The 26,404-nt window shown below is 37.0% G+C and overlaps 1 protein-coding gene across 1 annotated transcript; it reads left to right on the top strand.

Moving 5' to 3' along the window:
* Positions 1–4,651: 4,651 nt before the first annotated feature.
* fsip1 (fibrous sheath interacting protein 1) lies at positions 4,652–25,449 on the top strand. Its single transcript, XM_060880258.1, has 11 exons — positions 4,652–4,705; positions 5,088–5,266; positions 5,634–5,697; positions 6,991–7,145; positions 7,257–7,335; positions 10,025–10,120; positions 10,677–10,825; positions 11,873–11,980; positions 13,156–13,287; positions 23,018–23,143; positions 24,558–25,449. The coding sequence occupies exons 2-10, from the start codon at positions 5,099–5,101 to the stop codon at positions 23,102–23,104; spliced, it is 1,038 nt and encodes a 345-aa protein (XP_060736241.1). The 5' UTR covers positions 4,652–4,705; positions 5,088–5,098; the 3' UTR covers positions 23,105–23,143; positions 24,558–25,449.
* Positions 25,450–26,404: the final 955 nt, after the last annotated feature.

Raw genomic sequence — 26,404 nt, 5'->3', positions numbered from 1 at the left:
CATTCTGATTTTTAATATTCTGATGAAGTTCTTGACACAAATCTAAATCATTCTGTGTGTCACAACTGCCACATAATAGCTTTATTGAATATCCAGGTTTACAAGTGTTTCTAATAAAGTAGAGACTAAGTTCAATTTTTAAATTGTCTATACATAACAGAAAATGCAGCCAAATATTTCATATTTGTGTACTAGTAATATACAAGAACCAATCCTGAGTTCTAGCCTACATATATGCACTTGCACTTTATGTGGCTAGGACTAACTTACTAAGTCCTTAGCTCTGTCTTTGTTTTATGTAGCACCATGATCCTGGAGAAACTTTGCCTCATTTCACTGTGTACTGCAACAGCTATATATGGTTGAAATGACAATAAAAGCTTCTTGACTTGATATAAGAATGATGGTAAAATGATGTGATGAAATTTGCCCCAGGCATCTCAACACCATAGGTAACGATGATATCATCTTTTAAAAGCTTGTTAACACAGGCAGGCCTGTGGGAAATTATTTGTGGACACGCAAGCACTATAGCCTGTGTGTGTGTGTGTGTGTGTGTGTGTGTGTGTGTGTGTGTGTGTGTTCAGAAGTGCATATCTTGCATAAGTGTCATGTTTGAAGAAATTACAATAAACTATCTCACTGCAGGTTTAAACCACACAATGTGTAAACAACAATGCATTACTCATTCAACATCACTGAGATGAAGGAAGCTTGTTTGTCATTATGAATCACTGTGGTTGAATCACAAGTGAGACAAATGACTCTGATCAAAGTAATGAATGCTTAGCAGACATTACACAAAAGTCACTGATACGGATTTTGTACTGTGATTTTGTTATAATACTCAGGGAGTATAGGCACTTTTCTTGATCAGTCAAGTTTATCAACTAAAAACTCCACACTGCCCTCTTGTGGTGACTTTAAACTTGAAACTTTTACTGCGTTATATTATATAGAGAGCTTCGTTACACAGCAATGTATTAATGAATATAATGAATGAATAAATTCACGCATTCAGCGTGAGACTCACGCAATTGACCCAAATCTCACGCTCTCACGCCACACCACCATATTCTCACGCAGACTCGTGCAGCAGTGAGGTGCTGTGAAAAAGAAATCGCGCCGGATGATCTCCCAAAGCAATGCGCAGAGAGACCAGACAGACAGTGGAGTGAGTTTTTTGTGACAATTGTGAGGGAAATACACAATTTATTCAACAACCAAACAAGTAAGGACCTGATGGTCCAGTGGTCTAGGTGCTGGGTTCCTAATCAGATGGTTGGGGTTCAAGCCCACAAGCTGCTGAGACATCTAGGCCCTCAACCCTCTCTGCTCCAGGGGCGCTGTATCATAACTGCCCCTGCACTCTGACCCCAACCTCCTCAGTTGAGGTATGCGAAGAAAAGAATTCCACTGTGCTGTAATGTATATGTGGCGATAATAAAGGCTTCTATGCCTTGTTCTCTATATATCTATCTATATTATTCCCATAAACTGTGTAGTCAGCCGTTCTCCCTCCCATCTGCACCGTGTGAATTGTGAACGCAGGCAGGTCAGTGAGTTACAGGGCGCTCCGTGTCTCCGTCCAGTTTGGGCTAGTAACTAATAGGCCTATGCTGTTATATAGTTTATATAGAATTAAGTTAGCATAGTAGGGGGCACGGTGGCTTAGTGGTTAGCACGTTCGCCTCACACCTCCAGGGTTGGGGTTCGATTCCCGCCTCCGCCTTGTGTGTGTGGAGTTTGCATGTTCTCCCCGTGCCTCAGGGGTTTCCTCTGGGTACTCCGGTTTCCTCCACCGGTCCAAAGACATGCATGGTAGGTTGATTGGCATCTCTGGAAAAATTGTCCCTAGTGTGTGATTGCGTGAGTGAATGAGTGTGTGTGTGCCCTGCGATGGGTTGGCACTCCGTCCAGGGTGTATCCTGCCTTGATGCCCGATGACGCCTGAGATAGGCACAGGCTCCCCGTGACCCGAGGTAGTTCGGATAAGCGGTAGAAGATGAATGAATGAAGTTAGCATAGTTGTTTGTTTTGCAGCACTTAGCAGTTATTTTACATAACTTTATCATAAAAAAACAGTACAAAAGCATTTCCAGATGACAAATATCTGGACATGCCTAGTAGTTAATGTTAATTATGGTTTTCTAAGAACAGAATGTCAAGTCAACGACATCCCATATTAAAATGATTTTATTTATATCAATCACAACTCATCAGTCATGTCCAAATCCAAATATTTGACTGTTTGTGGTGTCAGTATGGATAAATTAGAATTTTCTGTTATAGGATGTCATCTAAAGTGTCAGGGACAGGCAAGAAAAGAACACTTGTATCAATGTGGGCAGTTTATCAGCCCTCCAAGAAGTCCTGTGACCCTGAGAAGCAGCAGGAAAAGACACTATTTCTATTTCTGTAAAATGTTTGTGAAAATTAAATGTAATGTAAATCTCCCAAGAAATTCTGTACAGATACCAAATACTTTGACAATCACTCACTCACTCTCACTCATCTTCTACCGCTTATCCGAACTACCTCGGGTCACGGGGAGCCTGTGCCTATCTCAGGCGTCATCGGGCATCAAGGCAGGATACACCCTGGACGGAGTGCCAACCCAGGGCACACACACACACTCTCATTCACTCACGCAATCACACACTACGGACAATTTTCCAGAGATGCCAATCAACCTACCATGCATGTCTTTGGACCGGGGGAGGAAACCGGAGTACCCGGAGGAAACCCCCGAGGCACGGGGAGAACATGCAAACTCCACACACACACAAGGTGGAGGCGGGAATCGAACCCCCAACCCTGGAGGTGTGAGGAGAACGTGCTAACCACTAAGCCACCGTGTCCCCCCCTTTGACAATCAATATATACTTAATACACTTCTGCTAATGCAAGGATTTTGTGTTTGTATTTTTTCCACACCAAGCCACGCCCCACCATAAGCCCCTCCCCCACAATCAAAGCCCCGCCCCCAGGAAATCTCACTCTAAGGCTTACGTCAAGGCTGCCAACTTTTGAGTTCAGCTTAGAGTCTAATCTACTCAAAAGTTGGCAGCCCTGACGTAAGACAAAGCGTCCTATATAGAGTGAAGGTGGTGTGTGGGCGAATACAGGTGAATACAATCAATAGTCTACTGAACGCGTCTTCCTTTGACGGCCATGTTTGTAACCCGAGGTGTGTTCTGGGAGTTGTAGTTTAACTCGTGCGTTGCCATAAAAAAGTGTAATTATTTATTCTATTCATGAAAATATACACAAATAATTCACTGGATACGTTTGATCTATTTATTTATTTATTTGTTTATTTATTTATTTGTTTGTTTATTTTACGGCACGGTGGCTTAGTGGTTAGCACGTTCGCCCCACACCTCGGGGTTCGATTCCCGCCTCCACCTTGTGTGTGTGGAGTTTGCATGTTCTCCCCGTGCCTCGGGGGTTTCCTCCGGGTACTCCGGTTTCCTCCCCCGGTCCAAAGACATGCATGGTAGGTTGATTGGCATCTCTGGAAAATTGTCCGTAGTGTGTGATTGCGTGAGTGAATGAGAGTGTGTTTGTGCCCTGTGATGGGTTGGCACTCCGTCCAGGGTGTATCCTGCCTTGATGCCTGATGACGCCTGAGATAGGCACAGGCTCCCCGTGACCCGAGGTAGTTCGGATAAGCGGTAGAAGATGAATGAATGAATGAAAGTATATGCTCAAACACAATAAATCTCACATATTCGTGGTAAAGATCCGTTTCACGGTCATAAAACTGCGAGTTCCCCCCGTACACACAAAACACCTCCCTCTATCCCAGGTGCACTTTTATTCATTAAAAGAGATTGCCCCCTACTGGTTTAACATGGTATGTTCAGCTAAGGATATTACAGAATCTGAACTGCCCATCACAATTATATACATATATATATATATATATATATATATATATATATATATATATATATATATATATATATATATATATATATATAATTGTGATGCGCAGTTCAGATTCTGTAATATCCTTAGGTGCAGAGATATGTATATACAGACATAGACACATGGAGATAAATTAACATGAACCTTTATTTATGTATAGCGAGCGGAACACCTACTTATCCACTCTTGCTCGGCGACAACATACTGAACTCGGAACACCACTCCCTACTGGACAACCTTGTCTATAGCACCCATTTACTACAGATTCAGAATTAGAATAAGAGTTTTCTAGAAGAGGTTTATTGCCTACAGGGTCGTCTACATACATGTACAGGAATTTGTCTTGGTGGGTTGGTGCCATAGATATCTACATCTTTGGGTTGGTGCATAGTGCTAATAGAGAAAGTGGACAGGATTAAAGTGTGAAAGTGAGTAAAGCCTGTGTTTAAGACATAAGAGAACCTGAAGATAAGAATTTCAGTTGTTAAACAAAGCTTTCTGAACAGTGTTACTATTATTTGGACAGCTTTTTTTTTGTCATAAATGAAGAGTTGTTTCGTCCCTGATTAGACTTGTCATGTTTCCTAGAATTCTCTGTTAACCAATCATGCATAATGTACATTAATGGTTGCCAGGCTAGTTTAAGTAGCGTTTCATTTCAATGGTACTATAAGATACTATAAGAGGGATTCTCAAAAACTGGCAACCTCGTGGTTGCCCTTGGATAACATGCAACAAAGCGTAAACAAGGGACGTGCTGTGAGGACATTGAGTAAGACTCTTTGGGATTATTCTATTAATTTATAGCATAAGGCTGTTTTGAAAGACAATATCTTATCAAATGATGCTAATGACTGATGATAACAAAGTATTTTTTGCTTTATATTTATTGAAATATATATATTTAAATGGTCCTTTAGAATTCTTTTCTCTGGACACTGAGTATTATATTGGGTACCTAAAAGTACCTAACATTATAAAACAGTCCCATAACTGTCCAGATAAACTGTCCTGAAGTATTTTGGATCATGGATTAGACTAACTGTAACTGTGAGAACTGAGTAGTCTAATGTTATAATCATCAGGTAATATTTTATAGCAAATATGATACATATTTGTAGATGTGTGTAGATGTGCTGATCATTTTTATTTAGGAAGAGAATAGATGGATATTACAAAGGGAAACCTGGATGAGATATCTCGTCCAGCTTCCAGCGAGTTCTCTCGGCCTGGGAGTCGAGTGTCCAGTGTGGTTCTCTCAGAGGGGGTGAGAATGATTCAGGACAGGACTGGGGTTCTTGAGGTTCTCAGCTCTGAGCTCACTGAAACTCAGGTGATATATGTTTCCTTCTGAAAGCAGTATTTAAAATTATTGCTATAGTTGGAGACAGTGGTCTGACTATATCTTGGGGTTAGGCCTAGTAAAATAAGTACTAATGACACAATAGTGTCTAAGAATATTACCAGTGCCAGTGGTGAATACTATTTACATATATTATATAGTATAGTAGTATGTAGTTTTAGATGTAGTCCAGAATAATTATTCTTCCCAATGACATGACGGCATTTAAAATTTCAATTTCCTAATGTGAGTTTCACTTTCCTCCATTTTTTTGATACCTTTCTTCTGTCTCATTATTGTCACAATTATTCAATTATCTAATCTTAATAAGCTGTTGGTGATCCTTTCTTTATATCAGGTTCGTCAGAACATAGAGGAAAATAACTTGGACTGCCCATCAGAAAAACTGGTCTCTGACCAAGGTAGGTAAACACCGAGATGCAATATTTATTTACAGTGTAGTTATAGACACTAGAACTTACAGCAGTAACAATTAGGCATCATAGAGATTCGGTGATTTTCCTCCTTTTGAAATCAGAATCTTTTTATTGTTTATTGATATCGACATGGGGGGCACGGTGGCTTAGTGGTTAGCACGTTCGCCTCACACCTCCAGGGTTGGGGTTCGATTCCCGCCTCCACCTTGTGTGTGTGGAGTTTGCATGTTCTCCCCGTGCCTCGGGGGTTTCCTCCGGGTACTCCGGTTTCCTCCCCCGGTCCAAAGACATGCATGGTAGGTTGACTGGCATCTCTGGAAAATTGTCCCTAGTGTGTGATTGCGTGAGTGAATAAGAGTGTGTGTGCCCTGCGATGGGTTGGCACTCCGTCCAGGGTGTATCCTGCCTTGATGCCCAATGACGCCTGAGATAGGCACAGGCTCCCCGTGACCCGAGGTAGTTCGTATAAGCGGTAGAAGATGAATGAATGAATGAATGATATCGACATATCCTTCAAATTTACTAAAAGGTCTGTGATGAGTAACCGTCTTCTGAAATGTCTTTTACAAGATTAGTGAATACATACACCATCACATTGGCGAATGAAGGTCAGTTCATGACAATAATGAAGACAACAGTAGAAAGTTATAAAAGAAACAGAGCTCATTACTGTGTTTGTAAGAGTTTATTAATGTGCATGAAAACACTAAAAAAATTTTTATTTGACCTGGAAACCACAAATTCAGGGATGTTTTAGCTCTAATGTTTCAGCTGCAGTGGATATTGCTTTTAATTCTCCAGCTGTACATAAGATATGCAGGGTGAGTGTATGACCAAGGCTTGTGTTGATAGCATCTATATCCACACATAAACATAAGTGTCAAGTATAAACCAAACACCACTGCTTACTGATGGGCCATATCACAGTACGCTGGCAGGATTTGGATTTGTCAACCAATGTAAGTTCACATTTTCCCCAGTTACTGTGATATTTATTCACTTGGTTTCAGTACATTGCACATACATAATTGACATATGACCAAATGTTCATATGTTATTCTAGTCCTACATTATGAAGCTGGAATGCAAAATGTAGGGTGTTCAAGGCTTGGACTGGCAGACAATTCCTAATACCCATTTGGATATTTGGATATTGTCCAAAAAGTTTGGGAACTCCTGTCTTACAGACATGGTTTTCTCCCACACTGGTTTTTAATAGAACTAGAAAACCAACAATTGCTTTCTATCTGTCGTTCTGCCTGATTTTATGCTTTACAGATGTATCTGAGAAGGAGAATAAACATCTTGAGTTGCAAGAAGCAATCATGGAAATGGAACGTCTGGACAGAATACTGGCTTCCGTGACCTTAGAAGAAGAAGCTGTCAGAAAGGAAGGCAGAGAGCTCCATCGGAGACTTTGGAAGAATATAAAGGTAAGATTGAATGCAGATGCACACGTGTAGAAATGTGTTTTGTATATCTTCCTCACACATGCAACATAACCTCACACGTGTGCTTACCTATTCCTGTGTATATACATCCAGGATCACAATCACGAAAGTTGTTCAGTGTGCAGTGATGCAGAAAATACCAGTTTGTTCGAAACACTTACCTACAACACATGTAAGTCTTGCAAGAGTCACAAGAGCACTCTACAAAACATATTAGACACTTTAGAAACTAATTTATAAATTACACAGTTTTAAATGAATTTCCATGGATAATCAGTAGGATTTGTGGAGAGTTTGTCTATACTAAAAGTATACTAAAATGTACTAAAAGCCATAATTTTAACAGCTGTCAAATCAAAAGTTTACCTATGTAACTGTGGTTTGACTCTATTTGGAGGATGTAATGCTGGTACCATGAGTTCAATGGCAAAGCCCTCTCTTTGTGACCAGGACCTTGTCTTGGTTAGCCTATAAAAAGTAATCATCACATTTGTCCCCTGGCGTTTCTTGTCACCCTGAGAGATCATTGTCACCCTGGTCTGTTACACAAATAATTTTCATTCTACTTCTTTACACTTCCAAAGTGATTTCCTTTGGAACTAGTTGAGACAGCATATTTTGTTATTTTGCATACATACATTGTTATTCTAGTGTATAATATGTCTAGATCATCCCCAGCAATAATTGACAGCATGCAATATTGAGGATGCAAATTGCTCACAACTTCAATGTTGTTCTCTGTTGAGGATAAGCATCACGCAGTTCAGACATTCAGTCAGTAAAATCTAGTAAAATAGATTTAATCTGTGAGCTCCATGAACTTGCTTTGCAAGCATACAACCAAGAGACATGTTGTATATTGCATGTCAACCAGGAGGTTGCTGTAGTTTTTAAATTTATTGGAAGAACATGTCTCTCACTGTATTCAAATAAGCTTGTGAAGTGATTACTTTACCCAGTGGATTAACCTGACATAAGACAGCCAGGGCCATTGATCAAGTGAAAGTGAAAGTGACGTGACATACGGCTAAGTATGGTGACCTATATTCAGAATTTGTTCTCTGTGTTTAACCCATCCAAAGTGCACACATATAGCAGTGAACACACACACACCATGAACACACACACTGTGAACACACCCCCGGAGCAGTGGGCAGCTGTTTTATGCTGTGGGGGAATAGTTGGGGGGGTTCGGTGCCTTCAAGGGCACCTCAGTCGTGGCCGGCCCGAGACTTGAACGAACAACCTTAGGGTTAGGAGTCAGACTCTCTAACCATTAGGCCACAACTTCCCCCTTCAATCAATCAATTAATCAACCAACCAACCAACCAACCAGCCAACATATAATTGGCATGAACGTTAGCTACCATTTAATACATTTTTGCATTCAGTAACAAACTGTGAACGTCTCACCAGTGCACAGATTACAGTAAGATGACATGAACACTTTTATAGTAGACTCAAAATGTGTATAGCAAAAACTCTATATCATTTACTGTGTTTTATTTCATTTTTTATAGCTTACTGAGTGAAACCATCTTCCATCACAAAATCTCAAAGAGTACATGAGAAATATGAATCTTTAAGTTCTGTGGTTTGAAATCATTTATGTTTGCTCACAACTCACATAAGATATGGTATGCATAGCATTTGACATAACAGTTGTAACAGTCCCCCCTGTTATGTGAAATATTTAAAACTCATTTATGCAAGAATAATGTAAGACCAAGGGCACCTAAAGGTAATAGTTCAAGTGTTTAGTTCATGTTTCAGGGCAGATGGAGTTGATAATGTAGTGCCTCCTGGACATGTGTCTGGGTCTTGAGCTAGGGACACCTGCCTTCTTGATTGTTTTAGTCCCAAGGATAATTATTATAATGACCCAGTCTTATTCAGCTTGCCTGAAGCACATTTCTTGTTGCATACTCCATCAAGATTTAGAACCAGAAGCAGCTACTGACTAATATGTATTATGCTAGAATAGAAGAGAGTCTTTATTTGTCACATATACATTACAGCACAGTGAAATTTTCTCTTTCCTCTCGTATCCCAACTTTGGATGTGGGGTGCAGCGCACAGGGTCAGCCATGATACAACACCCCTGGATAAGCGAGGTTTAAGGGCCTTTCTCAAGGACCCAACAGTGGCAGTTTGGTCCCAGTCCTCTGATCAGAAACCCAGAGCCTTAACTGCATGAGTCACCACTGTCCAGCAACAACTCTATGCTGTGCATTTCATCACACTCTTGCATTATTGTTAACAGCACTTGCACTTGATCACCAAGACAAAAGCTATTTTAGGTCACTGTCATGAGGTTTTCCAATGGAATTCTTGGTTGGTTCCCACTCACCAGTCATACAACAGCTAAGGCTAGAGAAAATCACTTCCCTCTCCTGAGCCAGCATCAAAGCCATGCTGCATTAAAGGACATCATAATCAACACTCAGTAGCAAACACTTTTTGCTGGAGCTCACAGATGCCCATGATTGGCTGGTGTCACATTGATCGACATGGGAGAGTGTTTGACACCCCCTAGAGAGCATACCCAAATTTGGACTCTCTCTTTGCCACTGGGATTCAAACTCATGATTTCTGGACAATAGGGTGCAAGCTTTTCTGTTGCACCACTAAGGGGCAGTCACGAGGTGATGGCTTTAAAACTGGTACTCCACAAGGAAACAGTCTCATAGTTCTAAAGTAAATCACTCTAGCAGTCTGGTGTATAGGGAAACAAAACCATAATTTCATAATCATGTAAAAATTTTCCTCAGTTTAGTCATTTTTTTTTTTTTAAAAAATGAAGTAAATGAATTTATACATTTATATGAGAATAACAACTGTGAAACAAATGAATTTGATAGCTAAGGACCAGAGTGAAGAGATGGACTATGAACCTGTGTTTGGAACCCAAGTCCCAGATCAAGGGACTGACCTAATCTGCAGACCTGAAAATACAGGCAAGAAATATTTGATCTCTCCATCTTAATGATCACTTAAACAAAGTTACTCTGCTGATTACATTCACTTGTCATAAGTTTTGCTGATCTAGAGGTACAGTTGTATTTGCTCATTTGTTGCACTAGAGGGACTCATGACATTAAAATTCTCACGTGTAAACTTTGTAAACTGTGCTACTTTCATAGGTTTATTATTTTAATGTATTCTACAGCTAAAGTCAACATGTAAAGAGATCAAATAATCCCTTTATGAATTTAAAGGGATGTCACAAGTACAAAAATATATTAAAATATATGTCATGTTTTGTTTAACTCATGGCATGGTGCTAAACATAATAGCAATAATGTTCATCATCGTATGCATCACAATTGCTCAGAAAGAGATTAGTTTAGCATACAGACATTTTTATAACTAGATATTTTTAAAATTGCAAGCCATTGTTTGTTGTGTTTTAACTTTCAGTCAGTTTAATATTAGCAAACATTGAGTAATACTTTAAAATGATCAAGATTGACTTCATTTAAAACTGTTTTATGGGCTATGCATGATTACTAGTTTCTGGGTCAGAGGTCAGAGTACATGGCAAGTCTTCAAACTCTGTTGAAGTGGGTGCTGAAATAAAAGAAGTCATCTCGACAGAAAGCAGGCAGCGTGTGACAGACAAGAACAAGAACGGACAAGATTTCATCAAGAAAAACATTGAGGTATGTCATTTATTCAGGAACAAAATGTATGACTGTGTATGACAAGAGATTCATAACTAGCAATCTATGAAAAGCACGAAACCGTTTGTTTCATTTGTATAAAACATCATGGTAGTAATAGCCTTTCACCGACCGTAGCAATTTAATTAACAAACATTTGACAAATCAAATATACCCAGTTTATCACAATATACTGTATTTGTGAATTAAGAGAGAACTGCTTCACATGCTTGGGGATGATTCTGATGTCAGTGTGCACTTGTGTAGATGCAGTGAAGAGCTGAAAACATGACAGCGAAGCAAAAACTTGCTTGAGATTTACTAACACTGATTACTTTAAGCAATCTTGACATTGTTTTAGTAGAATTGAGCCAAAGGTTCATGTTGAAAACATATTGTAAGTATTATTCCACATGGGCCATTTTTGACCTGGACAGGACGTAATCAGCCTTTATGGTGAATTTCTATTCCGAAGATCGCGCCAGACCATAATTATCAAAAGTATGAGATTGGAGTACTGGTTAAAATTCTGAGTCACATGTTAAATGTTTTGGAGTATAATTATGCCACTTGCGTTTGTCTCACCATGGGCTCTAAGCTTTTTCTCAGCATGTCTTCTAGATTTTTCCATTCTGAAGGTGATGTGTATGTTTTGATGAAGCTAGTCAGTAGTGCAGGAAGCTCGGTGACATTAACAGAGGAAGAACAAAAGCGGTTAGATGAACTCCTCATGTACATAGATATAGAAGGGGCTTATGATGATCCAACTGCCAAATCAGAGGTATTCACATGAACACACACACACACACACACACATTTTTCCCTTCTGAAGGCGATGTGTATGTTCTGATGCAGCTAGGCAGTAGTGCAGGAAGCTTGGTGACATTAACAAAGGAAGAGCAAAAACGATTAGGTGAACTCCTCAAGGACATAGATCATTTTGTTCCAACTGCCAAACCAGGGGTACACACACACACACACACACACACTCACACACACACACACAGATTTTTCCATTCTGAAGGTGATGCGTGTGTTTTGATGCAGCTAAGCAGTAGTGCAGGAAGCTCGGTGACATTAACAGAGGAAGAGCAAAAACGATTAGATGAACTACTCAAGGACATAGATCATTTTGATCCAACTGCCAAACCAGAGGTACACACACACACACATACACACACACACTAGGCAGGGATATTTTATTCAGTCTGTTTCAGGCAAGACATCATTTGGGTGGTGAACATCAGTTATATTATCTAATGATATATATCTAGATGCTCTTACATATTTTGCACTATTCACATAGGGCTAAGCTGCACTTTTTCACAGTTTCCTTTTCATACTGCATATTCCGTCATTCCTCATGAGGATATGGCAGCTGCAATTATGGTGTGCTTTTCCTTTTTATAATGGGTTCATCAACCAATTTATGCATGGCAACCAAACAGAAGAGAGCAGATGCTCAGAGGCATTCTAAAGGTTCGGACTGAAAGACTTCCTGTTATTGTGGGAACTTGCTGTTGTGCAAAGTGTCGACACATTTTATATCTCTTGGCTCATCCAAGTGATGGGACACATGAGTGACCAGACGTAGAAAAGCTTTGGCAGGTTCTGATATGACATCATGATCAAATGCAGATGCCTTCTCTTCTTTTATTCTACGTTTATGATCTTGTTTCTGCAGAATGGGTTCCCTGAATTGTTAAAATGCAACTTGCAGTCTGGACTCTTTTCACATTGCTAATGAGCATAAAAAAAAAAAAATCATCTCCCACTAACTAATAATTGGGAGAAAAATCCTCAGCTGAGTGAACTGCTCAGGGCTGACAATACTGTTTCAAGGGTTCAGTAAGACACTCTAGGGATCAACTGTTCAGAGCAGTGTTTAACTTAAAGACAGCCAGCATAACTTGTATTAAACTGGACTAATGGTTTCTGATTTATTTTCATAATAAAAATGTTGCCTGCTGCATCGAAACTCTCTGAAACGTCCTTAAAAAGCCACATACTGTAGCACACATCCAGTTTCTAAGGTTATAAAACATAGATTCTCAACCTCATGAATTAGTATATTTCATTTTTTAGTTCTCAGATGATAATAAGCAGATTATAGGTTTTAGATATGTCACATATATGGTAGTACGACTAGTACGAATCTAACGATAAACCAAGATCTAGGGCTAAACCTACACTGTCTGCTTAAATGTTTGTTGTAACATTGACAACCTTTAAACCAAAAACTCTTGTTTAATACAGTATATAACACATTTTCTGACTTGCTGTTCTGAATATAAGCAGATATTTCTCTGTGTGCTGTGTCCACAACACAGGAGCAGGGTTATAGACCCCAAGCAGCTGAACTTGAGCAACTCCTTCGCATTGATGCCAAACTGCAGCTTTTTCTAAGTGTTGAGGAATTTATGTGTGTGCGAAGCCCCTATGGATACCCCAGCCTTTCTCAGGTTTGTGCTATGTTCCTAAATACACTTACTGTATCTACAGCTTTTAGGATTTATTCAAGAATGTGTTTTCAGATGCTCCTCTAACTACATTATTGTTAGATGTTCACTACTTAATCTATTTAGATTTAAGATTAATAAAATAAAATTATTTTAAAATATCTAATATACTATATTTTCCCTTTAACCATCATTACCCATATTAATAGTTATAGAAATAGACATGTAATCCCTATAACTACTAACTACTAATAAATGAATCTCAGAAAGATCCCCACATCTGTTCGCCACATAAAACGTCCAATGTGGCGAATGGATGTACACAAAAAGAACAATTCTCTTCTGAATTTCCATCCTTCACTTTTTCCATCCAATATACTGTATGTTGCATTTTCATTTTTACATCATGGTTAAAAATATACATACAATACTTCTGAGTGCATCATTTTTTCTGTGCTTTCCTTTACTTGCTCTTACATAATTCTGTGTGCATTAATACTGTAAAAATCTGTCCTTTTTAAAATGTGCTATAATCCTGTAATCCATACAATTAAAAAAAAAATGGAATCCTTTAGTAGTGAACACATCCCATCTAATACCTTTCAGGCAATGAAGTGTACCATTAATTAAAAAAAAAAAAAAAAATCTCTTTTCTCATAAGGGCATTTGGATTCAGTCAAAAGATTCATCTGGGATGATCAAATCCAGATTTAAAATGGAGGGACTTACATAACATTGCTATAACCTGGGAGTTACATAACAGTGGCTTAATAGTCACAAAGGCATTCTGACTTTCTTTGGTCTACACAGAATGTTTGGAAAGCAGTTAGTCTTCAGAGGAGACACTCGATGAGTGTTATTTCTGCAAAGAAGATATAAAGTAAATATAATAATATTTTTGCTGTCATAAAAGCTATTTCATAAGCACATATGGTTTTTTAAAGGGAAAGTGGTTGGCAACTCATACAGAGTTCATCAAAGTTGTGCTATGTAGCTAGTTAACCTTCTAACCAGATCAACATCCAATGACGTACCTTAAAATCTACAGGACATTAACACAACCCAACACAACATACCTTAAAATCTACAGGACATTAACACAACCCAATAACATAACACTTAATTAACTAAAACATACAACATTAGTTGGCTGTACATTTGTATATATGTATATACACACATACATTAGTAGTTTTGCAATCGCTCAGACAGAACATTCACAAGTATTGTTTAAAATACAGCGTGACATTTAAGGGCTTTAACTTTTACAGTAACTTTATACTTAGAAGTGGTTTACAAGGGTGGTGTCCTCCCAAACTGATGGAGTTTTCTCATGGACTTTCCTATAGCCCAGTAGTAAATATGACAAACTATGACAGTGACGATTACCTCACTTGGCTAGCCTGTAAAAAATATCATGCCCCTCCTTGTTCCCATTCTTGTCTTGTTGAGGAACAAAAAAAAAATGGAGATTCAAGAAATGTAGAAAGCACTCAGAATTAGAATTAAAGATTGCATGAAATTGTTATGGAAATCTCTGCATTGTCAGTGAGGGTGCACTGGCTTTACTTTAAATGACACTAAGTGTAATACTGAGCTATATATTTTTGTATATTCTTGCTGTAACTGCAGCATAACGTCAAACTTGAAACTGGAAGTGCATCTTCACAGTGCACGAAGAAGGTCTGCAGCCTGATTAGAAACTTTTCTTTAGGCTATAGTGTGGAGTAAAGTTGTCAACTGATGTGACTACAGGGCCTGCTAGAAAAAGAAAGGCAAGCTCCTTTGTGGTGTCATCAGAGAAAAACTGCAGTTGACAGAGGTTATTTTGCCCAGCCCCATTGAGAGGAGAAAATAAGTGCCCTTAGGGGTACTGGCAGTGGCCATGAGCCTAATGCAAGATCTTATAGCAGCAATGCAATAGTACTGCTTCACATGTGGAGACCCTGATGTATTTTTTTTGGCTGAATCTCATTCACTGGGCACAAAAATCTTACGTGGGAGCCATAGCACCAAAGCAGGGGAAATTAGTACAAAATTGATGTAATACAAGGTAAGCTACTGCCAGAATCTACACCATTCAGCAAGACAATTTAAAGCTCTAAATACCTCTGTGGTGCAGGTCCTCAGATGCCAGCTGGTAAAAGCTAGTTCCGCTTCATTGCCAGAATTACCAGACCTTTCTTAACGTGAAGTTCAGCTACAAGTGCCTCAAGCCATGCTCAGTAACTCCAAGAGCTGCTGCCCATTAGACTTTCCTGACAGACGCCGAGGGGCAGATCTCATGCGTTCTTTTGTAATAAGCATGCCTATAGGAATTTACAGAGAGATAACAACTCCAGCCATGCAAGTTACTGGAGACCATCAATATTAGTACCCATCATACCCAAAAGGGTCTAACATTTTTTGTATGCATATAAGGCTCAGCCTTTTTCGTATGCATAAATCCTAGTATCCCAGTATTATAATTTTTTTTCTTTAGTCTGAAATGTAGTCAGTTATGTAATATGTAGCTTTCTTTGCCGACATACAAACATGACATACAAGCTTAATTTTTTTTGTTTGTAAATCAATTTTTTTGTATTGGCTCAATAATGCATTTGTAATCAATAAACATCAGTAACAAAAGCACAAATGTAATGAGAAGTTAACATAACATAAAGATAATGACACAAAGCTAATATAAAGTTGTCACTAGCTTTGAAAGGTTCACTCTGATTATATTCACATGCTGTTTATATACACATTTTCACTATATGGCCAAAAGTACTGAAACTAAAGGGCCCGATCCTGTCTTATCATGGCGGTGTAACTTTGTACAAATCAAGGTCCATAAAGGCACAGTTTGCCAAGGTTACTGTAGAAGAAAAGTGGCACAAGTTCTGACCTTGTGACCACTAAAAATCTTTGGGATGATTAATAACACTGACTGTTCCCCAGACCTTAACATTTGACTTCAGTGCCTGACAGTACCGATGCTCTCATGTCTGAATGAGAACAAATTCCCACAGCCAAACTCCAAAATCTATTGGAAAGCTTTCCTCAAAATGTATTTGGAATGGGCATATTTGGATGTGATGGTCAGGTGTCCAAATACTAGAAGAAGGAAGAGACCGGAGGCTATTAATGATGGTATTCTGTAATGGATCATGTACATGTATACAAGAACATATTGAAATGCCACCCGTTATTATTGCTCACCTTGGGCCTTAACCTGCTAAGACTAAAAATTATTTAGGAAAGTAAAAATGTACTCCTAAATTTCATCCTGTACTAATCATAGTTTACAATATGTTGATTGAAATAAGACTTTTTATTAAAACCGAATACTTAGAGTAATAGATTTTTTGCCACAAGGCAGTTAGGGTAGCTGAAATATTACTTTTAGACAAGGGCTTTCACAAATGTAGCCTCTCCATAGACGATTAAAACCATTTGGGTAACCTAGTGAACCCATGCTGTCTCTCTCACTGGCCAGAAGTACATTTCTGAGCTGTTCCATCATTGCACTTTACTTCCAGCAAATCTGACAGAATTGCTATTGGAAAGGATAGTTAGATTTGTTTTTGACCTTTCAGAAATGGAAACATTTAAAAAGCTTGCTAACTAACGTCTTCTCAGGTTTTCTGTCAGATTTTTACCCTACCATATGTTGTCAGTCAGACGTGTGAGACTGAAGCCATGTTTCCATTCTCTTGTAAAGGAACACAGCTAGAGTTTCGTAGGCCTAGGACAAAAGAGTGTGTCTGGGCTTGAAGTCAATTTTCCAAAGTAGTCATTCAGTTAAAAAGGAAACTTGAAATGCAGTTAGCACATTCTGAAAAGAGAAATCCAATAAAACTACTTTTGCACAATATATATTTTTGTTTGAATGATTATCCTTTGTGTATCCTTTGTTTATCTTGTTGAATTTCGAGAGAGACAACATGTGTTGAGAGCATTACCTTATACAGTATGTCTGCAGAATATGATATAAAATCAACATCAGGTCTTCAAATTAATTTAAAGTATAATCATACAAAATCTTACATTTACTTTTACATTTATGGAAGTGGATGATTGTGGTTCCTGCAACTTTTGCCAAAGCACCAAGAAACCTATGCATACCATGGAGTTCTGTTACTGCTGTTGTAGCATTTTGGTTCAGCCATAGCATGCCAAGGACAATGACTCAGAAAACACTCTTCTGACCATCAGCATATGGTCACCACATGGGTAAAGTCTTACAGATTGACTTGTTTTGGTTGTGAAAAGAACTGGCTTATCTCTTTTTTTCATTGTGAAAAGCTGTGTGACAGTTCCGTGCCAACCAGTAACAGCATGCCTTGTGTTTTGCATTAATAGCAACAAGCACCATTACCACCAGAACAACAACAACAATAACAACTATTTCCCCACATTTCATTTCTATCAGCAAATGTCTTCATTGGTATTGGTATAATGTCTGCCCAAATAAATCAAGGCAGAGGTCCTAGTGGACCATAATGAGATACAACAAGGATTCCAATCTTAAATGTTCTTAAGGTAGAATATTCTAAGATAAATACATGCATGTTCTGAAATGGTTAATAATTACATGAGATGTTCTTTCAAGTATAATGTATATCTCCCAGAGCCTATATTTCTGGTTCTAAAGTACACATAAGTTTTTTTTTTTTCTTCAAATCTTTCAATTTAGTTACAGTTGAGAAAATGTTTGTATTGTGCAAAACAGATTCTAATTTCATTTGGGAAACCAGGTTAAAACCCAAGAGAACATACGGGATGCAATACTCTGAACAGAGAGTAAGTCGAGATCAGAATTGAACTGGGACCCTGGAGCTGTGCGTGATCGATGCTATCTTCTGCATCCCCATGCGTAACTAGTCAACTATATTTTAATTAAATAACTATGTTTGCTTAATATAGTTAGGCAATTATAGTTAGCAAGCCTAATTAGTTTTCAATTGCGGGTTAATGAGAATACTGAAAGGTTCAAGAAATGTAGAAGTATAAATTTTGTTATCCCTATCACGTCATCTTTCTTCTTTCATAAAACATTATAAATCGTATACTGAATTTTGCTTAGGCAGTAAGTTGTTGAAACATAGGCCATAAATCTTACATTTATTTTTGGATAGAAGAATGTGCAGTTGAATGGGTTTATTTGTGCTTTTGTGCTTTTCCATGGGCTTCATGTATTTATTTATTATTTTTTTAAAATCCCTCAGGTTTTGGTCAGTTAAAAACATATGTTTATCCAGACTATCAGTGCTCTCCAAAAACAGTTATAATATCCAAGCTGATATTCTAATACTCTAGAAATGTTGAACTATCACAGTGCCATCTGTGTATGAGATCTGTGAAGGAAAAGCACATCAGAGCACAGGGTCAGGGTCACAGTGGGTCTAAACTACTGGGTGTAATTTGAGAATACACTTTGTATGGACATCGGTACCTCACATGGCACCATGCACACACACACATAATCACACACTCATTTGCACTGATGGGCAATCAAGAGTTGCTAATGCACCTAGAAGATTTTTTAAATATACAGTATAAGTTCGTATAAAGTATAAATCGATATAAAATGAAAGAATCTTTGTTCTCATTCGCTCCATGTAGAAATTGTTGTAGTCTACAATTGACAGTTCATACCTCAAGTTTTTTTCAAGGCTGCAGCTCTTTAGTGTTTCTCGTTTTTGAAGTTAGTGTTGGATTTTTGCATAGCATGTCAACGCTCTGTCTTTGTCACTGGTAGCTATACAAAGGTATAGTGTGTTCTGTGCACTGGACCCTACAGCTTGAATATAGCCAGTGGAAGGGATTGTGTGGAGGAGCTTTGGCTGAGATCCTCCTTCCACGTGGCAGTAAGTGAAAGCCCAGAAGTGGAGGGGCAGACTTTGTGACTCACGCTGCCTCTGTTTTTGTTAGAGCTGTGCCAAACTTCCAGGGCTCAGGTTACATAGTCTGATTGTGGGGGCACACAGCACAGCAATACAAAAGCTCCAATGCTACTCTGTATTTCTGTGCCATAAAGTTCAATGATGTACCAATGGAAATGTTTCAGGTTAGCTCTGCAATAACAGTTTTTCCACATTTTTTTTCACTGAAGTAAATGATGAGGATTTATTTAGGATTTTACCTCTATAGACATCACAAGTATCCCTAGGATACATGGAGAGCTTGCTAATGGTTAAGTTAAAACATCAGCAAGCTCCCAATGTATTTTAAATCTATGTACATAGCATTTGATATCCTAATATCTTAATTGCTATTGCTTATTATCTAGACATTTGCTAGAACATTACTTTCAAAATGCTAACACTTCTTTGGAAAAAACTTTTTTTCACATTTTGTTTTCACTAAGAAATATAATTCCATAAAGGCTTTTTTAAATATTTATTTTCATTTTTTTTCAATGTAAAATGTACAACTGAAACGTATGTATTAACAACATATAGCTATATAATATGAAATTTGTACAAATATATGGCATAATATCAAAAGTACTATGTCATGCTTTAATAAATAACTGTGCTGCCGTTGATTTATTTTATTTATAATATATACCAAAATGCCTTGTCGTCTTTTAGACCTTACATGGCTGGGATGGATAAATGTTTGTTTATTTATTTATTTATTTATTTATTTATTTATTTATTTATTTATTTATTTATTTTCTTTTACTGTACATGTAGTAGACTGAATCTGTTTGCTTTGGTATTGCTAACATTAGAGTCTTGGATCATGACACTTGATGTAACACATAGCAGCTGAGACCCAGCTTGAAAGAGATGTTAACAACATGTTATCTCTTTCACACATGATGCACTATCAAACAGACACTGTCTAGAATCCACACTGTGTTGCACTGAGGAAAAGCAACAGGAAGTTACTTTGAAGTGCTCTTATTTGAATCCATCTGTCTGTTACAGTGCATGTGTGAGTAGTAAAACTAAGTAAAACACTGCGGTTATATGGTTGATTGCAGTATATTATACAGCACATTTTGGAATCTGGGACCTGCATTTGGGTCATGGAGAATTTCAAATCTAAATCTGACATTTCTTTAACCTTGTCAATGCTCTCAGCCAAACTGAAATACAAATGAGACAGAATACAACATAAACCTAGGAGTTCAGCAGTTATGGCTTGATCACTGTTCCAAAATTTGCTCTCTGCTGGTCCTAAGATTTAAGCCCACAACCTTCTGAACACTAATCCTGTGTTCTGCCTGGTGTTAACATGTGACATTTGATATATGCATTTTCTAAATCTTAACGATAAAAAGATGGTTATCAGTGTCTTCCTAATAAACACATAACCGGAGCACAAAGGGTGGCGCTTGACACATTTCACTCGGACCTTTTCAGTGAAATGCAGCTGTAACAACATCAGCCTCATCTAGTATTTCTTGTTATAATATTACAAATACAAATAGAAGATTATTAAACCTATTGCTAGACATATTTTCCTAATTCCAGGCTCCAAACAATGTTAATCTCTTAGGTTTCTGAAATTTATGCCCAAAAAAAATAACTAAATTATTTGCCAATAGAGCTAGATTATTTCAAGCTTAAAATTAGTAGAAATAGCTAAAAATTAGTTCTTGGATTTGGGTTATTTTAATAGCAACGGAATTAAAATTAATAGTCAATTTTGACCAGACAATTGTACGTGCTATAATATATTATATATATATATATATATTATATAATTGTATATAATTATATAAATATAATTTTTGCACTGAATATAGAGGAAAAAATGTCAATTCAGAAGGATTATAAAATGCTAAACCACTGCTGCATGAAACAATTTATTGAGAATTAGAATGAGTTTTGTACGTTCAGCTAAATGTAAATTTACTTATTTTCAATTCAGTACTGTAAATGCAGCCTTGATGTCATATGGCCTCTGTGTGTGCATGGGAAAATCTTAAAGAGTATATAATCAGAAGTATATACTGCACTTTACAGTGCCTCTGTGTAGGATCCCTGTAAATTTTAGGTTAGGGTTTAAATTTAGACACTCAAGCCTTGCTTTATGAGACAATGAAATGCCACAAGGCCTCTTTAAATGTGGGTGTTGGATAAGAAGCACTACATTACAGCAAGCTAAATAAACAGACTGATTTCATTGTATACTTATTCATTTTGGATATATTCTTTTTTCTTTTTAAATCAGCACTTCTAATTAAGCGAAAGAGAGCAGCCTGCACAAACGATTTTTAAATAATCATAATTGTTTGTTTTTGTTTTAGTTGATCTTAAATTAGGAAATGTGTTGGAATGATGTTCAGTGCCCTTTGTGAATATTGCTATACATTGAAAATGTTTGGGTTTGAGATCAAAAGATGACTATTAGACAATAGATTCAGAATTTCACCTTTAATTTTTCTGGAATTAACATCTAAACAACTTGGACCACAATTTTTATGTGTGCTAAAATATTGGAAACAATAATCTTAAAGTAAATTTAAATAAATAATACCTTATTCAATATTTGTTTGCATACCATATGCTTGCGATAAAGTTAGTAGCCCATTTACTTCAGCAAAGTGATACAGTGAATTCTTTTGTGATGCTGTTCCAGGGATGTACTGCAGAAATGCATTAGGTTTAGGTTTAGTGATTGACTTTGACCAGTCAAAAACCTTCCATTTATTTTCCCTGATGAAGCCCTTTATTGTGTTGGCAGATGTATTTTTCATTAAATTGGATTAAATTCAATTCAGTTCAATTTATTCAATTTGTATAGTGTTTTTAACAATGGACATTGTCCCAAAGCAGCTTTACAGAACATAAGAAACATAATCCAAAAGTTTAATATTATACAAAGGTTAATATAAAACAAAAAGTCAAGATTAGTATTAGACTTATATTTAAATGTGATTGTTTTTTTATCCCCATTGAGCAAGCCATCATGAGACTGTGCTCAACATATATTAGTGAGACTGTTCCAGAATAAGTAGTGCAAGCCCAAGCCATAACACTACCTCATTCAGAGCTATTAATTGTTTAATACAGGCACACTCACACAGCACACATGTGTAACAAGAAACATTCGCCAGTCACATGTTCCAGCAAACGAAACAATAAGAACCATTCTCTGAGTTGGTGAAGAAATAAAAATTCTTCAAGAAATATCATCTCATATACATCATTTAATACCAAATGTCTTTAGCGCACAGCATAATCAAAAGAATTGACCTTGCCACTCCAATTCATAGTTGGACACATCGTACAATACATATACAAATATACTGTATCTGTGTTAATTTGTACACAATCTAAATTTACATTATATTTATGCATTTTTAAACAAAGTGACAGAAAAAAAAACCTGACCAGTTAAGGGTAAAGTCACTTGATTCTCTTGTCAGACATTTGGTTTGAACTTAAACTCTTACATTTACTAAAACAGAACCTTAACTGCTGTGTTACTGCTGCACATACTGAACATTTGATACCAGATCTATGTCTGATACCATGTGAACCAAAGCGGGGAAGGTCTTTTGATTATGACGTTTGTATGATTGTAGAAATCACTTTGGAAAATTCCTGCTGTGAATATGCTATGTTTGGATTCTGTGGTAATATGAATTCTTACATTTTTGAATATTGTGAAATCCATTACAGACTGACAGTTAAGCAATTTCTAATATTTTTTTAACAAACATTTAGATAGAAGATAATATAAACTGTCCGTGAGTGTTAACAAAGGATTTTTGTCTGCCGAATATCAGGTCGAAAATGCTGGAGAACTTGGCGAAGGGGTCCTTCGGGATATGAAAGAGTCGAAAGAGCAGGAGGAGTGTCTGTGTGAAATCTAACAGCAGCTGGAGCTCCTCACAAAAAGACAACACCCAGATGTGAGTTCAAAGAGGCTATGCTTCAATCAAACTAGGGGAAACACACACACTGAGTCACAACAGACACTTGCATTGTAAACATGTCATGAATCTAATCCTGAAGGTATCTCACTGAGTGTATGACAAAATGCACATATAGCTGCTTTTTTAACCATGTACCATGTCATCATACACTTATCTTTAGTTTATGGGTCAGTATGGTCTAGACATGTTTTACCACTAAGTGGAAATGTTGAGAAGGTGGGAAGGTCCTAATTAACACCAGATCCTATACGTACTTCTATGAGTAATGCATTTTAACTTTCCAAATCAAAATATACATACATAGTTTGCATATTGTAAGGAGGCATTATCAAAAATACCTAACCTAAATATAGCTGTTGAAGGTTTTTTTTTTTGTATGTCATTGTGGTTAACCTCCACAGATTGGTCTTCATATTTCTTAGAAGCATTTTTTTAAAGTAAATTCCCCGTTTATTTGTTACAGAAACTCAATTTTTCTTCTTTAAATTATTAGATTGTTCTGGTTTGTGCCTTAATTTTTGACGTTTGGGACTCAAATTCTGTAGTAAGTATCAATGATTTTGGATTTTTACAACTAGGAAAATATCACATATCCTATAAATGTACACGGTTAATGTGAGTGACATGGCATAGTTATACAGCTTGTATATTGCTACATTAGCAGAATATGAACTTTAATCAGCATGGGACTGTTCTTGTTTAGGGATTTAATTGCCTTTAAAACTTAATATGACAACTTATTGGCAATAAAAAAAACAATAATAATAATAATAAAACATTTTATGAAGATGTTTTAAAAAAAACAAAAAAAAAAACAAAAAAACAAAGTCGAATAAGAGAAGAACATGATACTCAAAAGCATGGCTTAACTTTATGGGATTACAGCTGCTCCAAAACCGGCCTCTCTTAAGAGCTGCTCCCAAAAGGCTTCTGTTTGCTGCCTGGTTACACAGGAGTCGGCCAAGCCTGGCAACGTATAGCACATCACACAATTTGATGTATGCTTCTGCTGTAGTAGCGAAAGTAAAAAATGTTACCCAGACCTTGGGCAGTGTAAGGATTTTCCATTTCTGGTCAAAACAGATGTGTTGTGTTTTGGATCTGTGAAGCAACTTTCTTTTTCATTTGTTTTTTTTTTGTTGTCTGTTTAATGATAGAGTAACAATAAAAGTGAAAGCAAAAGCTAGAAAGGTTATTTTCTAGGAAGGAAGCAGAAAATTGCAGCCATAATATGTAAACCTATTGCAGGGACCCTAGCAGTCAGTTCCAGGAATGAGGACAGTGTCCCAATGACCCTGTACTGTAACTGTCAGACAAAACTTCAGTAACTAATCAGGACTTAAAGCCTTCCTTAAATATGATGTTTTTTCTTCTTCACAATCATTGACAGATGCAGAAGATTTTGACTGGTGTCGAAAAGGCAAGGCTATCTTCAATCGACGGATGAAGACATATTTCTTCGTGAAATTCTTGTTTGTTGTATGTGTGTATTTAAAAAAAATCTAATAGAATAAATGAATAAAAAAATTATAGTGTTATTTAGGCTCATGGTATATTAAGTCTGTAACCTAGTGAACCAGAGTTAATGTATTCAGTGATTGAGATTTAAAAGCACTTTTGTACGTCGCTCTGGATAAGGGCGTCTTCCAAATGCTGTAAATGTAAATGCACAGAGCTACTATATATGATGCGACCGTAGAAAATGAGCAATAATGCCTGATTATGTGCTAATGCTATAGACCTACACACCCTATGCTTATTTTCATCTTTGGGTTAGAACACGCTGTCATGTGTGTTTAGTTTTAAACAATGTAGTATTTGGATTTGTTTTTAAATCCTCAGTAAATGTCAGGACATTTTTGCATAGTAGTGTATAAAAACTTGCAACATACCTAATAGAAAAACATAAATAATAAATAATAAATAAATATTTATTAAAATAATCACTGGAAAATCATTTGACCAGTTACTACCTGCCAAAATTCATGCTTCACAGGTTAAACGAATAGATTATTTTTGTCTTTCAACCGTCCACTTCTCAGAAGTTTATAAAATGCCCAAACCAGCCCATCTAGCACCAACAACAATGTCACGATCATAGAGTCATAGAGATTACACTTTATATTATAAAAATATATAAATATTTTAATATTTAATATTAACCAAAGCTCTTGAACTGGATCTGCATCATATTTTATTTCTTTTTCTTCTGAAAAATGATTGCCTGAATAGATAACTGCATGAATGAGCAGGTATTTCCAATAAAGTGGACAGTGAGTGAATTACCAATGAAATTTTGGCATGTTTCTGACCACAGTCTGGGGTTTCATGTTTTCTAAGTACATCTAGAGCCCTCTTAATCCAGTTGTTATAGAAACAAATAAAATTGTGCTGGAATTTGGTTTATATATACAGTAGCCAAGCTTTGAGATGCTCTTAAATTATATACATGACGTCCTGATATTTTCATTCATGTGAAGATGGCAAGCCTTCTCTTCCATCACTACATAAATTAAGCTAATTGTTTAAGCACTTAACATGCTGACAGGATTTGCACTTTTATCTATTGTGGTTGAGTGCAGCAGTTTATTCTAAGGTCAAACTTGAGAAAACAGCTGTTAAAATGGTCTCTAATCATATTTTAGTTTTACAGGCTGGACAGCAATACTTAATGCTGTCAATATTTTTTGTGTATACATTATGAAATATGGCAGATTTATGTGATTTTATTAGGTTTGTATAGTCACAGTATGGTCTGTTCACTTAGCCTGAAATAATCTGGGTTTATAGGCACCAAACCCAACCATACTAATTCTGTTAGCAATGTTAACTGTGTTATGCAGTTAAAGCTAAACCACTATAGCACAGCCTAGGTTTATCCTATAATCCTATAATTCACACACAGGGAGTCAAAAGCCTTGTCTATTCCAACTGGTGATATACTCAGATTTAAACCTGTTTTTAATCATTACTGGACTAGATCTCGGAACCTACTGCTTTAACCTTTACACTATTAACAGTGTAAGTGAAATTACCTGTCTTCAGATTTAAGATTTTTTTTAAACATGTACGGTTTTATGTAACACATTTTACGTTCCAGGCAATATGTGTTGCATTTCTGACAATATATAACACATGATGAGTACCGAGGAAATGACTGAGCTATGAGAAGAAGTTGTTGGGAGGAGAAAAGTTTTAGAAGGTTATTAAAACACTGGCAAAGCTTAGAGCATTCCG

This window comes from Tachysurus vachellii, chromosome 10, assembly GCF_030014155.1.
Source record: "Tachysurus vachellii isolate PV-2020 chromosome 10, HZAU_Pvac_v1, whole genome shotgun sequence".
NCBI lineage: Eukaryota > Metazoa > Chordata > Actinopteri > Siluriformes > Bagridae > Tachysurus > Tachysurus vachellii.
This window is presented reverse-complemented; position numbering and strand designations above follow the sequence as displayed.